Below are 16,823 nucleotides of genomic sequence, written 5' to 3' on the forward strand. Positions count from 1 at the left end.
TTAAACAAACTACTAAACCTAAGCATCTGGTATCACATTTTACAAACTGATACTTACCCGGAGCTGCAACTTGTAGGGGAGTAGTAGGAACGCTTCGGCCACCAGATTCTTCTTCATGTGCTAGGAAGAGGGGTGTTTCATACATACCTAAACCTAAAGACAATTGTGTTAATGACCTCACTAAATTCCTATGAAAAAAAAAAAAAAGGTTCCTGAGTACCATTTGAGGCAAAAACTAAGTTATTTATCATTGTATAAGCCTGTTGAAATATTTAGTTTGGTTATTTTACATTGGCAGATCAAGCAGAAATCATGATTCTTTGGAAACATTTAAAGTTCTAGATAAAATAGGAAACTTAATATACTACCAAAATTAAAGTGTAAGAACTTAAATGATTATTGCTTCAGCAACACTACTACTAATCAAAAAATTTCTTTGTTGTAGGCTTTTTAAAAAATATTTGTCATAAACAGTCCCTTTCATTAATACATTTTCTCAGCACTAAAGTGAAAGAACTCAATTTAGTTAAATTAAACATTTATTAGGGGCAGCTAGGTGGTGCAGCGGATAGAGCACCGGCCCTGGATTCAAGAGGACCTGAGTTCAAATGCGGCCTCAGACACATAACACTTACTAGCTGTGTGACCCTGGCCAAGTCACTTAACCCTACTGCCTAACCAAAAAAAACCCATTTATTAAACATCCATATGCAAGAAAGATGTTGTGTTTGCAATTTATTAGGTACATATTATGTATGAGGCAAAGAAATAACTAAGATACAGTCCCTTTTCTCAAGAAGTTTATAGTCTAATTGGTAAACAAGACACATGAAAAGAAACCAATACAGAGGAAAATATGAAAGCTCAGGAGAGCTTCCAGCAAAAGCTAGCCTAAGGACTTAATTATAGATAATAACATACCCATGGTACACAAATCTTTCACTAAGCGCCAGTGACTTAGCTATCTCATTATTTAGAAAATTTAGGGGATTCAAAGGCTTGTCTAGTGTTTACCTCCTTGAGATGCAAGCTGACCAAGATCTGAGTGGCTAGAACTTGTTTGTGGCATATCTTCAGGGGGTCCAAACCGGAACCTAGGAACACCAGCAACCTGAGGTGAACTAGAAAACAAATTTCTAATTGAAATTGTGCAAAATCTGACCTATGGGTTTCTTTTGTCAAAAAGCATATTACTTTAAGATATTTACTATATCAAGGAAGGAAACAGGTTTAGAAAAAAAATCAAAGGTCACTAAGAGCAAGAAAAAATTATATTTCAGAAGAGTAGGATTTAAGACAAGTGCAAATAAGAATTTAAGGTCAAGAAATGAACACATTATTCCAAATATCCCTTATATTTGGTTTTGGAATATATTATGTGTATATTTGAAGGCCATAAATCGATGTTTTAATCACGTTAATATTAAAATTAGTTTGTACTTCTTGCACTCTCTAAAATATATCAACTGATGTTGAAGGGAAACTACTCAGAAGTATGCTGGATAATAGTAACAAATCAGTCTGGGAATAAAAAGTATGAGTATGATTGGATTCTTTTCTGGAATTCAGAAACAACATATCCAAGGAAGTAGAAAATTTTTAATATTTAAACTTCTTATAAACACCTGGACAATTTGATAAGGAAAAAAAGGAGGGAAAAGGAAAACAGAAAAAAATTATTCACATAATGACTTACTGAATTGCTTCTGCAAAACCATCTGTACGATGTGGTACCACAAGAGTTGGGGTACTTGGAACAGTTCTGTCCTCATCATCAAAAAAGTGCTGCTGCTAAAGCAAAGACTAAAATTAGAAGCTACACAAGAATTCAGTATTTAGAACAGGGCATGCACGTAGTGGGTGCTTGAGGAATATGTTGAACTGACAATTTTCATCTTCTGCTAGATCTATCTGAACTGCTACAAATCCCCCAAGTTTTCTTACAACTCAGTGAAACTGATAAACTATTTCCAACTAAAAAGAGATAATGGAATTGACAACCAACAGTAATTCTAGCCTTTGTATATTAGTTGGGAGGTTACCAGCATCATTATTAAACCCATTAACTGTATATTTTAGAAGAACACAAAACGTATCTCTTTGTGCTAGGCACTATGCTAGGTGCTAGATATACAAAGACAAAAGTGAATCAGTCCCTGCTCACAAGGAGGTTATAGATAAGTACACATATAAATAAATACCAAATATATACAAAGTACAAGGTACAAGGAGTATTAACAACCTAGAGAATCAAGAAAGGTCACTTAAAGGAGATAACCATCGAAGGGAGTTTAGGAGTTTCAAGCGAAAGAATGAAGGAGGTACAGCATTCCAAAAATGAGGGTAGAGCAGAAGGGGGGGGGGGTCTGGGGAGGAATTGGGAGAGTTGCTCATAGGCGTAGCCTGTATAAAGGAATGGAGATGAAGTGTTGTATAAAGAAGAACAAGCTGGCCAATTTAGTTGGATTACAGAGCATAGGAGCAGGTGGAGGGGAGAAGTAATGTGTCTTATCATCTTAGAGAGATAGGTCGTAGCCACATTGTGAAGGCATTAAATGCCAAGCAGAGAAGTTCGGATCCTGGAGAAAACATGGAACCCCTGGACTTTATTGAGCAGGGGAATGGTACGGTCAGACTTGTGCATTATAAATAAAAATGTGGAAGCTGTGCAGAGATACTGGATAAAGGGAGATAGTATATTAGAAGGTTATTCTAATGGTACAGGCAAGACATAATGAGGGCTTGAATGAGGGTGATGGTCATGGTGTAAGCAGAAAGAAGGGGACATATGTGAAAAATAACACGAGATATAATTTATGAAGATTTTAATTTAGTGCTAGAAATTTTTAGGAGCAAAAGCCACTGAATGAAGTTATTGCTCCCTGAGGAAGGAATTTTGTTTTGCCATATGCTTGACTTTTTAAAAAAATGCTAACATATGATTGCTATTTCAAACTTATCTTACAAACCAGAGATGGAAATGCTTTTAGTCCCAACAATATTTTCTTAAGCAGTTATTACTTACCATACCACCTATCCCAGGAGTCAGCTGAAGCCCTCGTCCAACTGACTGTCTTCGTGTCATCTGGATTCTCTGTGTGGTAAGGAATAATAGGATGATATTTTCTAAGGGATTTAACCAAAACCAAACAAAACAGTAAAGAAGAATAGAAGCAGCTAACTAGCTAATCACTGAATTACCTAATGCATAATGAAAAAATTATTCTTTAATTATATTAGCAACTATGCAATGATCTGAATCTTGGATTAAAAAACAGGAAAACCCATTAATTTGGAATAAGGGTAGATAAAGCAAGTATAAATGACAGTGTATAATATTTTTTAAATGAAGCTTTATTTTCAAATGCATATAACTAATTAAACCAATAAGGTATTATGAAAAAGAAAAATAAGACTTGTGTTTACTAAGAGGAAAGATATATAATTATGTATATTTTTTATAATTACACTAAGGCTTATGCTTAATCCCTTTTCTATTTAAAAATGTTATCTACTGTGCCATAAAGTCCCAGACCTTTGTACTTTATGGCTCTAAATAAATTCTGACTTCCCGAGAAATTTATAGGTTTTCTATAGTAAATTTCCAAGATCATTATATATCTTCTAGTTAAGGATTAATGTCATTTTTGTCTATGATGATGTCATTTTCTCTTTTTTCTTTCGCTAGGCAATGTGGTTAAGTGACTTGCCCAGGGTCACAAAAGCTCATAAGCGTCAAGTGTCTGAGGCCATATTTGAACTCAGGTCCTCCTGACTCCAGGGCCATTGCTCTACATGATGATGTAATTTTAAACACACACACACACACACACACACACACACACACACACACACGCATCTCTCTCTATATCTAAATACAATACACATAGCACACATCATGGGGTATAAAGGTGGCATACATGTTCACCTTTAAACTCTTGTTTCTACTACTCAAAACTAGCTATCAAAACTTGGAGATAATCAAATCCATTGCTGCTAAAAAGCATCAGACTGAAATTCAATACAAAACATACCTATATAATCTAGAAATTTACAAGTATGAGTACACAGGTACAAAAATACATGGGCACAAACAGCAAATAATATATCCTGAAGAAAAAAAATGGAAGCAATTCAAAGATTTCTTTTCTTCCACACAGAAAAAGTAACTAGTTGCTAGACTAAATTTTATATGAAATTCAACCTACTCAAAATTTTGCTTTTAACAATGGAAAGAGTGATCAATTTTTTCTGTCAACCGTGACTACAATAATTCCAAATTACACCTACTCACTGCTTCGCCTTGTTCTTTCTAAACTTCTCACCACTTATATAAGCCAGCAAATAAATCACTGCCATATTTGAGGAAGACGAAATCCAAGAGCAAGCACTTGTTTGGGTAATTTAAGAATATATTCAATACCAGTAAATGGAAGAATATTATCAAAGAGAAATAAAATGAAAAATAGAAAAAAGCTAATGTATTTTCTACAAGTCAGATCCTTTAAAATAAATAGCCCTTCTTAGTACCTGGACTGGTGGTCCCAACTCCTGAGGAGGTGCATGGATAGTTAGTCTTGGAGGAAGTGGGTGAGGTGGTCTTCGGGGTGACTGAGGTGCTCGAGGACCCTGTCTTTCAGATGCTGATGATGGTTGTTGTTCTCTACAATTTTCATGGGACAGAGATGATTCTGTAACAGAACTCCCTTCACCTTTAGTGGAAAGAAAAACGATACAAAATTGTCACCACTGGCTGAACTGACATTTTGGACTAAATAATCCTGTTAGCACTTGTTTTCACCATATGGATAAGTAAGTAGATCCGAGAACAATCAGATTAGCCTTGAAAAACAATGAAATCACATTTTAACATTCTTAGGACGTCTAACATTTTAGGACTGATCTGTAATTTTATTGCTTTATCCTACACTGATGCTGATTTCAATTCCTCTACAACTCAGGACAAGGTCTTTAAGGGTTTCTTGGCCATAAAATCCAGCACCCTGTAACCAATGTTGTAATGAGCCTCTCCAAACTTGTTAGGTTGATCTTTGGTACAAAGGACATACAGTTTGGAGTAGGTCCATACATGAAGAAGCTTTTCTGGCTTGGAAGAATATGTTAGTGTCTATCTTCTGCTACCAAAGCTGCTTAACAGCTAGGGTCATTTCTATATCATAAGGAAGCATTGAAATAGCACTTTAGGGAAGACTTTCTACTAAGGCAAAAGTTAGTATACTTCACATATTATCTTTAGCTGTTTGGTTCCTCCAGGTAGTATAAAGATAGAAATTCCCTGTTATGGAAGCTGGAATAGGGTTTTACATTGATGAGTGGATCAGTGCTTGGAAGATTTCACCAATCAATTCTGAAAAGTATCAATCAACCCCAAAATGAAGATTACATAACCCGTCTAAGCCTTGGTTTCCTTGTCTGTAAAATATTAGAGTAGACGACTTCTGAGGTCCCTTTCAGCTATAAATCTCTGATTACAAAATTACAAATTCAGACACATTTCAAGTATGTAGCTTTGCTACTATTCCTTTAGAAGCTTAGACTGACCTCTGCTGGTGGCAGAAGACAAAAGAGAAATTAATGGCAACGTACTTTGTTGCTGTTTTCTTAGAAGTTCTAAAACAACTCCACTGAAAAACTTAATATTCTCGTGCATTTATAGATTGATTTATACTTTTCAACATTTCACATATTTTCAGTTTACCATTACATAGTCCTTGAGGCAAGGAACTTAGCATTCCCAAATCCGTAAGGAAACAGAGAAATGCTGACTTGTTCCAGGTTAACCAGTTAAGTAATGAGAAATGAGATAAGAATTTATGCCTGTGGAATTTGAATTCAGTCCACTAACACATTAATTCTCTTTAAAGTTATAACCTAAGTCATGGTCAGGATCAATCCCAGTTTTATAAAAATGAGCGATGTATTTTGAAACAAATCTACAGTAAATTTTTTAAAAGAAGGGTTCTTTTATTTTTGCTTTAAAAACAAGTAAAACGCAACTCTTACCCCCATACTAATAATACTGCCCCCAAACAAAAACTATAGCATTTAATCTTACCACTGTTCTGAGAATCTGCAGCTCTCTGGCTACTTTCACCTCCTGTACTTTCTTCTGTTTCAGTACCTGGATCAGTACCATCACAACCCTGAACATAAAATCACTCTGATGACTTGATACAAATGAACAGCATTCAATACTACAGAGTACAATAAATTATCTAGAGTGAAACAGCAACATATTAATAAGTAAGTAATTTTAGACAGCAACACATTGACATTTGATTTCAGAAGAAGCTGGCAATTTAAAACTACATTTCTACAGATATATCCTTTTAATAATGCAAAAATGAGATACTGTGATATGGTAGAAAGAATATTGTACTAGGCATTAGGTGACAGTTGACAGGACTTAATTATCTGTGTTCAAGTTACCAATCTAGTCTGTGCTTGTTACTGAATTTATAAAATTAGAGCTGAACTAATGATTTATAAGGCACTTTCCAGCTCTAAAATTTTATTATTTTAAGTCCCTTATTTTGTGATACATTTGGCAAATTTTCAGAAATACAAAAGTAGCTATTTATCCAAACATCTAAAAACAATCTCAAGAAATCGTTACTAACTCAACAATAACTTTAATATAAATTTGATTTTGAATACCAGCAGGTACATTTATGTTCCATTTTGTATGCTTTAATGTACTAACTGAAAAAACTGCACAAGTCTTACCAAAGGAGCTATTAACAATAATGATATCTTGCATTTTTATCATGCTTTAAGGCTATTATGAAGTATGTTTCTTCACCTGTAAAACGGGGAGGCTGGACTATACTAGATCTATCAGCTCATTTGATCCTCAGAATAACCCTATTATATAGATATTATTCCTTTAAAGCTCAGGGAGCTTAAACAATTTGTCACTTGGTCCCATAGCTATTACATGCTGTTAGTAGGATTCCAACACAGACCTTTGCTTCCAAGTTCAACATTCTTTCCACTATATCATGCTTCTCCAAGGTGAAATTTCAATTAACATCTCCAAGTAGGTCCCAAAATAATCTTTCATTTAGTCCAAGGCAAAAAAATTTAACATTAATATTATTTTGATTCACTAAAAATATTGTTATTTCTTTAAGACTTTGAAGAGTTTGTCAACATTCATGAACTTTTTAAAATAAATTAAAAATTTCTGATAAATTCAAAAACCAAACAAAAATGGTTATATATTTAATAATCATTTTTAATTGTTTGAATTGTGATTTCATTTGTGCAGATACTCTTGCATCTCATGCTGATAGTTTACCTTGCACACTGTAAGAGATGGTTGAGTTGCTGCAGCCAAAAAAATGCAACTTCTGATGGCCAATTTTTGGGTGATGGGCCTCTGCAAATTTTAAACTAGACTGTTTTAAGAATGACAGAAATTTGTTGTCAGTCCTATAATTTATGACTTTCCAGCTTGGTAGGAGCTGCCAGAATTTGAGGTTAAGAAGTCAAGACAATGTGATTTTATTGGATTTTTAATATGATTTTATTGGAAGATACCAAAAATAGTGGATGAAATGAAATACTAAGTTCAAAAGATTCAATGCATTAGGGTATATTAAGATGGCTGCTTGGACTACTCGTGACAGTTTTTGCATTATTGGTATCAACACATAGGATAATAACTTCCCTAAAGCAAATTCATCTTTAAAAAAAAAAATAAAAGATAAATTTTTGGGGAAAAAAAAAGCTGGTGAAGATTATGTTTTACCTCAGCATCATCAGCTTCATAGCCATCATTGCCATCTGCACTACCAGTGCCTTCATTACTATCTTCACCTTCATCTCCCATCCCTGTGTCTTCATCATCGTCATCATCATCATCATCCTCATCATCCTCCTCATAATCCTATTAGGAAAATTGCAAATAAAAAATGTCTAGACAAGTAAGCTGAGATGCCTATCTTAATAGCCAGTAATTCAAAAGAACACGTGCTGATCAGAAGAGATGAAGTACTGAAACTGTAGTACACTAGCAACTTCAACATTATTGGGTCAAGTTGTAGAAACTGGAGCGTTATTTAGAGTTAATGCTCAAAATGAAATTGATATCCCTTAGGCTATATTATCTATGACAAGTACCTTGGGAACAATAAATGCTTAAGGCTTGGTCTGTGTAACAAAACTAGACAGCAACTAAGAGATCCAAATCAAAACCTTCCCTCTACCCACAAGTCTTCAAGTACTCCATTTTTATGTACAGTAAATAATACTGAAGTCTGTAACTGACTTGCTTTTAAAAAGAAGTTTATATTGGGGGGGCATTAGATTGCAAAGTGGATATAGCACTGGCCCTGGAGTCAGGAGGACCTGAGTTCAAATCTAGTCTCAGACCAGACACTTGACACTTACTAGCTGTGTGACCCTGGGCAAGTCACTTAACCTCAACTGCCTCACCTTAAAAAAAAGAAGGAAGTTTATATTAACATTTATAAAGAATGAAAAATGACAAAATCTGATAAAGGAACAATGCTAGACTAGTGTTATGCCAAATGTGTTATGCCAAAGTGGTAAACATTGTATAGTCTACATATTTTTACTAATAAATTACTGCCTTTGTCATTGGGTTGCCCTTAGTTCAGTAACTGCAAAAAATTGCCAGTTTCATCCTCACCATAATTTGCCTCTAAGTAGCAGACTGGAGCTCCCCGGCTACTTCTAAAAGGTAGTAAGTAAGGCTTTAAAAAAATAAAGTTCCTCATCCTAAGAAGCATCACAGAATCCCTTTCTCTTCCGAAAGGAAAGCCTAGTAAGGTACTAGGTACCAGGTAATTTTTTTTTCCCCCAAGAGGAACAGGGCAAGATGACCTTTCAGTTTTTTCCTTCAAAGGCACTAATTGATAGGGTGTCTATATTAGTAGGTCAGTCTAGTTACAAAAGCAATGTGTCCCTGAGGAAGCAACAGGACTTGAATATCTTCAAGTCATATAACAAATTATCAAAGGTATTAAGTTGCATTAAGTTCAGAGCAAATACCTAAGGATCCTAAAGTCAGAAAAATGTATTAAAACCTAACACTAAAAGCAAGTATATCTTACTGAACTTTATAATGTTATAATATGTCAAGACCAAAACCTCAGAAAAGGGGTAAAACTACTTAACTGAGCCTGCGGGAAATCAGAACTTATACTTTACTAAAAAGGGCCTATGATCAGCTAATTACACGCCACAGTTACCTCTTGTTCACCATCATTTTCATCATCAGCATCATCTTCATCATCACTCTCTATCACAATGACATCATCTCTTTTGGACTGGGCATCCTGGCAAGAGGTTAAAGTCTGCTGATCTGACTGCAGGGGTCCAAGATCAATCTGAAGGGATTGAGAAGTTTCTTCACTGTCCTCCATAGGAGTATAATCTCCCTGAGTGACTCCCTTAAAAAACAAAGAAATAAGCTGAAATAAAGAGTAACTTTTAGGCTGCACTTAGCCAAAAGAAGAATTAATAACAGTATTTAAATAAAAAATGTTTCTTTCAAATACCCTAACTTATTTAATAGATATACCTCTCAAAATAAGCCTATATATAGGCTTATATTTATCAAGAAAGAAATCACAATACTTTAATGACTTTCCTAAAACTCCTTATCACATCACTAAAAGAACATTAAAAATCAAAATTCTTAATAAGATTTTTCATCCATTAAATAGTAGCAACTAAAAAAATTCTGTAATCATTTTTTTCATCTTGTTAGAATTTTTTAAAAAAGCCTATTTTCTGGCATGAAATAATCTATAGTAGCTGCTACAAATATACCATTAACTAGTGCCATCCAAGAAAAATAATGTTCATTACCATGGAAAAAAATTTAAAAGACAAAATATAATTAAAACATGTTTTTCCCCAAATTCTGACACGGTCATTTTTTAAAAAAATCAATTCTCTGATCCATGAGTTTGGCTTAAAATTAGTACAATAGAAACAGAATTGTTTACTGATAGTGGATATGATTATGAAAAGTTGAAGGACAGGTCAAAATGCCTTTGTGTATTACTTCAAAACCAACAGCAGGTTTTGCTATGCCTAAGAAAAATTATTTTCATGGTAGGTATAAAATGTGACACAATAGAAATTCACACATTACCAACTATTTTCCTTTTAGTTCCAAGGCTATCTGAAACACAGTGGATAAAGAGATACCACTTTCCACTATCTTTGCATTTAAAGGTTTAACTTGCTGCATATACTAAAGGAAAAACAGAGTTGGCAACTGCACATCTTACTTCAAAGACAGCTAAATGAAGCAATAAAATCACCTGGGCTACAAATTTAGTTAATAATTAATCTGGGAACAAATCACCTAAAAAAAAAAATTCAGTTTCTCTACAAATAGAAAAGCTTCACAAGTCTTTTTGAATAATGATGTTTTATGAAAGCAAAAGAACCAATAAGGCAAAACAACAGTAGGGCCACATGACTTCAGTTAACCTGGATGCTGAATCCAAAATGCTAGATAACAAAGCTTTTAATCCATTAGTTCCTTGCTGCTAAAATAAAATTAACCTAATATTGGGAATATTTTTCTGGGCAACAATAATTTTTAGAAACAAATGTGACTGCACAAAAATCATTTATCAAATGAAAAGGAAAATCATAAGGAAGGAATTAAAAAATTTCCCAGATGCTTACATTTCTAAAAGTAAAACTGATTCAAATCACTTGTTATCTTATTACTTAAATTCATTTATGTTTCACTTACTTCTCCAATAGAATCTTGTGAATCCTGATTTACAAGGGGCTCGACCTCCCCATCAGTGCTCTCTTCTGCCGTAACTTCTTCCTGAATCATGATGTATATAAAATCAAAAATAATGTTTTGCCTATGTTAACTCTTTAGGTATTTGATGAAGATCGTAAAATATAATACATATATTTAAGCAATACACCACTACACTAAAACCATCAAATAAAATCAGAAAATTTGACTCTGATCAAAAGGAAGATTTTAATTTAGATTTAAAAGGTCAGCATCTAGATTATCATTAGTAATCTAGAGAAAATATGTAGCATTATGGTAACTATACAATTATAAGCAAAAGACCTAAAGAGGAATAGTTCATTTCTTTATGTACTTTTACTCTAGGTTTGTAACCTTTTTTTATGTTAAGGAACCCTCCGGTAGTTTGGTGAAGCCTGTGGACCCTTTCATAATGTTTTTAAATGTATAAAATAAAATACATAGATACATAAAGGAACCCAATTATATTAAAATACAATTATAAAAAAACCCATAGCTTCTCTTTTTCTCCTGTCCCTGCTCTCAAACTATCTATGGACTTTTTAGGTTTGGATGTAAAATGTCCCATTTTTACTATATAAATGTACTTTCTTTTGTACACACTTGTTTTTTAAAGGAATGCTTAGTAAACAACATTCTCATTTTTCTTTGGTGTATACAAATTAAAGCTTATTGTCAGTACACTGATGGCACAAAGAAAACATGCCACTTGAACAAATTTAGGAGTTTTGGATATGTGGAGCTAAAAAGCCATTTCATTATATTTATACTTTTAAGGCAGTTCATTATCACAGGAAAAATAAAGGTCCAAATTCATTTTACTATTCTATGGCACATTCCAAATTTCTTTGTCGTATTAGATCTTTCCTGTTTATAATGAACATGGTTCACAATTACTGAGTTATTAGTTCAGGCGATATTTCTTATGCAGAGATTTTTCTTGTACTTTACTCTATTTCTACATCCATAAGATTTAAAGCAAAATTAAATTGTGTCAATGAACCCAAATCAGGTATTCACTCCTAAAAGGCAAAAACATCAGCAAACATTAGAATGCATTATTTTGTTACACACCTCAGGTCCTACAGGGGGTATGCTTTTCAATTTCTTTGAGAGAGGCATATCTACTGCTTCATCAGAGACTTGCTCTGATGTCTCTATGGTGCTATCATCTTCCTCTTCACGTGCACGTTTAGGCAGAGATGAACTTGGAGTAGCTGAAACTTCGAAATCAAATCACTATTTTAAAAATTGTAATAGTAAACAGTGCTTGAAAAGAGATCACATGCAATTTCTCTTCCCCCTGAAATGGACTTTTGTTCCTTGACCAAATTACTTGGCACTGGACTCCATCATGCTCCCAGGAAAATTTGTCATTAGGAACCTCAACAACCTGCCAGATTATATCAGCTTTGGTATTTTCATCTCATCTGTACCCTTCAGCACCTTCTTTCTCTCTGATTGGAGGGAAGAACAAAGAACTCCTCCCCAAACCTCCACTTAAAGAGGGCTCCCAGGCAGTTATCTCTTCATTTCCTTCCAGCTTGTGCTCCATGGACTGGACTCCAATTTGCTCCTCCCTGCTCCTACCCCTTTCTGTGTTGTCTTCCCCCATCAGATTCTGAGTTCCTTGAATACAGGGACTATCTTTTTCATATTTGTATCCTTAGGGCTTAGCACAATGCCTGGCACATAGAAGGTGCTTAATAAATGTCTACTGACTAAGACACAGTAAAGATTTTTTTAGTTATAGTTTAAATGTTTTCTATGCCATTAACAAAGACCTAAGTTTACAAAATTCCATTGTAAGACTCTTGCTGGTTGTCCACATGATAGAACTGTATATTATTATGGCACTGATAAAATCTGTAACTAACAGAGCCAACCAAATATTAGTCATACATGTGATTCATTAGTCTTAGTTTGGTCTATATTTCTGGCATTTGTGATTTATAAAGTGTTAAGATGAATTTTTATTATAAATGGGGGAGAGCTTGGAACCTACCCTTCCACGGATTATATTTATAGCATAAATATTTGAAAAGAACTGGCTCTTCGGTGTGGTCATGAATTAAAAAAAAAAAAATTCAGGTCTTGCAATTAAGGCGGCTAGGTAGCACAGTGGACACCGATTAACTTGGAAACAGGCAGGCTCTAGTTCAAACATTTTTTTGGACATTTACTAGGTGTGTGAACCTGGACATATCACTTAACCTCTCTCACAGCCTTATTTTCCTTATCTGTAAAATGGTGATAATAATAGTACCTATCTCAAAGGGTTGTTGTGAGGATAAAATAATATTTGTAAAGCACTTTGCAAACCTGAGAGTATACATAAACACTATTATTACTATTATTATTGTTATTATTATGAAGGAAAAAATGACAAGACTTGATAACTGACTGTATATCAGAGTTCATATGTAGTGATGTCCAAGATGGCAGCGGTCTTTAGGATCTGGGGCACAAATTACTAGCAAAGATTTTTATGAATTTGTTTAATAGCAGAGTTTTATAGGTGATCTAAAAACTGTGAAATACTCTATCATGTTTGCACAGACTAAGTAAACTTTTAGGAATACATTCTAATATGCCAAAAAAACTAAAAAAAAAAAAACCACAAAAAAAAAAACAAAACCCCAAAAAACCCACAAAAACAAAAACAAAAAAACCAGAAGTGCCTAAGTTCCCAAACATAAAATAAAAATTTCTGACAAAGGAGATTTTATTCAGATATGAATGGGTGAAATCCAAAAATTCACTGAAGACTTCAAAATGTTAATAATCTGGGGAAATCATCCTTACCATAGCAGGGGGGAAAAGTGTTTCCTGCTATATTACTAAGTGCAACTTTTATTTATAAGATTAAACTTACCGGTACCAAACACTGCTGTTGAAGTGGAAGGTCTTTCAATTGGTGAACTTTGTACAACTTCTACAATGCTGGGGGATAGTTCTTGGCTAGCAGGCTCGATCTGAGGATGACTTTGTTGAGTGGGCTGCACGAAGGCTGTAGCCTGTGTTTGTTGCTGAACAGTTAAAATGGGCTGAGAGATAGAGGGCTGGACATTGGGACTGGTAGAACGAACAGACCCACTTGTACTTCCAAAAACTGGAACATGATCCACAGGTCCTTCTGACTGCATAGCTGAAAGAGAAAAGATTAAAGTTTAATTAAAAAACCAAAACCAAAAACAAACAAGCAGTTACCTTCTACTGTTCAGATCTTTCCAAATACTGATTTTAAATTTTTTAGGAAGGCATAGCAAATAAGATGCTATTAGTAGTAAATGATAATATAAGAACTGTTATCTTTCAAATATTTTTCCATAGTGTATCAACATCACACTATGTGTAGTTAAATGCTCCTCTGCTAATAAGAATAAACCCAATCCTAAACTTCTACAAGTTGAAATTCCATGCAATAACAACACAACTGACATTTGTATAGTGCTTTACAATAAAATACTTCCTTACAATAACACTGCAGGATAGGGAATGCAAATGTATACCCTCATTTTAAAGAGATTCTGATATACTATGAGATTATTTGAGGGTATACTATAGTGAATCCAGGTCTTTCTGATTATAAGTGTACTTCGTCCCCTTTAACATGCTACCCCTCAAATACGCAAGTATAAAAATGGAAATTAATTTAAAATGTCCAAGATGTTAGAGGTATTAAAAACATAGCACACTGCCCTGCTATAATGTATTAAATATTTCTTCTATTTACTCTTTAAAACTTTAAGGATTTAGTTTGTTTTACTTAAAAAACAAAACACAACCCTCTTTTACCACTACTGGTATATCTTAGGTACAGTGAGAAGTTGTTCCTTCCAATGATGTCACCACTATCCAGGTGAACCACTTAGTGGAAATAATATAGATAATATAAACAAGAAACCACTGATTATTGAGCAGTTTACCCTTTGGTCTGCTTACCTTCTTGAGATTCCACCTGTGTTGTGGGCATCACTGTAGCTGTTGGAGTAGTGGTTGGATTTGTAACTGTTGCAGGCGTAACCATTGGTCGGATACTAGCTCTAGGTGTTGACTTATTCCCAGCTATGGCAGCAGCTGTCACTTTGCTTGGAGTAGATACAACAGGAGTTGGCTTGATATTGGCTGTTGGTGGATCTGATGTACTAGCACTAAAGATAACAGATATTTTTAAAACTAGCTTTTGACAAATAAATTTAAAAATCTGAAGTTTTTCTATTCCATACACACCACTGAGGTGTAGCATGGTTTTTAATGTTATTCAAAAAACAGTATTATGTAGATTTTCTAGATTAAAAAAATAATTAAGATCTGATTAAGTTATATAAAACCAGGCACCCTAAAAAAAGAACCTCTTCAATGCCAATTGGCTTTAATCCTCAATGTTATGAATATCCTTTTCTTATGGAAAGATATTTTAAGAAAAAAAAGGAAAAGAATCTAATTTGACAAATTTTTCATATGATAGAGAACAAAGTACAAGAATCATAGTCAACGTGAAATTAATGAAAATGGAAAATTTGAGATTTTATGTAAGGCCTACATATTAGATCTACAAAAAGCAGACTGCAAATGAGCCTCCTGAAATAAGAGCTAAGAAATTTCAACTTCCTTTCATTGGTTCAGGAATCATTTCCAAGACTGGAAATGGGAAGATAGAAGACAGTAAGTAGGAGAATTTTAAAACTCAATTAAGATTTTTCTTTTTGGTCAGGCAATGGTTAAGTGACTTGTCCAGGGTCACACAGCTAGTAAATGTTAAGTGTCTGAGGTCACATTTGAACTCAGATCCTCCTGACTCCAAGGCCAGAGCCCTATCCACTGCGCCACCTAGCTGCCCAAGAATTTTTTCTTAAAATAAAGTTCAGCTATGTTCCTTTAATTAACAAGTTTTAAATGAAAGGGGCACAGGGCAGTTAGGTGGCCCAGTGGAAAGAGCACTGGCCCTGAATTCAAATGGAGCCTCAGATATTTACTAGCTATGTGACCATGGGCAAGTCAGTTAACTACAATTCGCCCTTCCCCCACCCCCCCAAAAAGGAAAGGGTTTACAAATTAAGAATTTTCACTTACCATTCATAACAACCTCTCCCCCCCAACCCAAACAACAACAATAAAAACAAACAAAGCAGGAAATTTCCTTGACTGATTGTTTCAGCATTTTGAACAAATATCTGTACTATGAGACAACCCAGCACACGTTCAACTGTTTTTTGTTTGCCAGTGTCGCCCATGTCAGATCTCTCCAATTTTGTTCACTGTTCCTACGGCCACCTATTTTTTTTTTTAATAAGATGAGGAACAGCCCATCTTTGTTGGGAAAAGAATAAGAAGGTAGAAGCTATTAGAAGAGTTAGGAGAGAAACCTCAATGCTCAAGAGAGTCTCTTCCTAATTCCTAAATAAGAATACAACGAACAATGAAAAAGCAAGAACTTGGGACACAACAGGCAAGCCATTCAAAACATATTGTCAGGGGAAAAAAAATCATTATTCTTTAAAAGGGAGCACAATATAGGATTACTCTTTCTGAAACTATTCTTAGATTTCCCAGCAATGGAGGTCTCCTATATTACGAGAACAACTTAAATATAATAGAAAAATAAACTCACATTCCTCTTTCACCTGAAGCTGGAGTTGTTTTGAGTGTGATCTGTCTTTGTTGTTCAGGGACCTATTAAAATACAAGTTTGTGTAGATGAATAAGTAGTCCCTCTAAAATCCCCAAAACAAAACAAAACAAAAAACAGCACTAGTACCCAGATCTCAAAAAACTACTACTGGTCATCTTTAAGAACAGTTACATACAAATTGCTCAAAGTCATTCATTAACAGAGTAAAAAGAGATAATAAAAATTATGGAGACCTTCAGTAAAATGTTAAGATTTAAAAAAAAAACTCACATTATTTATTTGACAAATGTTTGTCAAAGGCCTGTAAGTATAATGCACTGTGCTAGGGGAATACAAATTTCTCGAGAAAGTAATAATCTGTTACACAGGAGGATATAAGATACA

General features: G+C 34.3%; 1 protein-coding gene across 2 annotated transcripts in view; it reads right to left on the minus strand.

Annotated features, from left to right (window-relative positions):
* TPR (translocated promoter region, nuclear basket protein) overlaps positions 1–16,823 on the minus strand; it is a 67,322-nt gene that overhangs the window by 7,180 nt on the left and 43,319 nt on the right. Inside the window, exons 35-47 of one of the 2 annotated variants that reach the window (XM_027868314.1) lie at positions 16,419–16,480; positions 14,750–14,958; positions 13,680–13,952; positions 11,879–12,027; positions 10,766–10,846; positions 9,240–9,440; positions 7,775–7,912; positions 6,077–6,164; positions 4,531–4,712; positions 3,026–3,094; positions 1,697–1,791; positions 1,015–1,121; positions 58–153 (exon numbers count right to left, since the gene is read on the minus strand). In XM_027868314.1, coding sequence (XP_027724115.1) covers positions 58–153; positions 1,015–1,121; positions 1,697–1,791; positions 3,026–3,094; positions 4,531–4,712; positions 6,077–6,164; positions 7,775–7,912; positions 9,240–9,440; positions 10,766–10,846; positions 11,879–12,027; positions 13,680–13,952; positions 14,750–14,958; positions 16,419–16,480 — 1,750 coding nt within the window. The remainder of the gene's footprint in view (positions 1–57; positions 154–1,014; positions 1,122–1,696; positions 1,792–3,025; positions 3,095–4,530; positions 4,713–6,076; positions 6,165–7,774; positions 7,913–9,239; positions 9,441–10,765; positions 10,847–11,878; positions 12,028–13,679; positions 13,953–14,749; positions 14,959–16,418; positions 16,481–16,823) is intronic. The other variant, XM_027868313.1, reaches the window with a different exon arrangement.

This window comes from Vombatus ursinus, unplaced genomic scaffold, assembly GCF_900497805.2.
Source record: "Vombatus ursinus unplaced genomic scaffold, bare-nosed wombat genome assembly UNPS02014789.1, whole genome shotgun sequence".
In the NCBI taxonomy this organism is placed as follows: Eukaryota; Metazoa; Chordata; class Mammalia; order Diprotodontia; family Vombatidae; genus Vombatus; species Vombatus ursinus.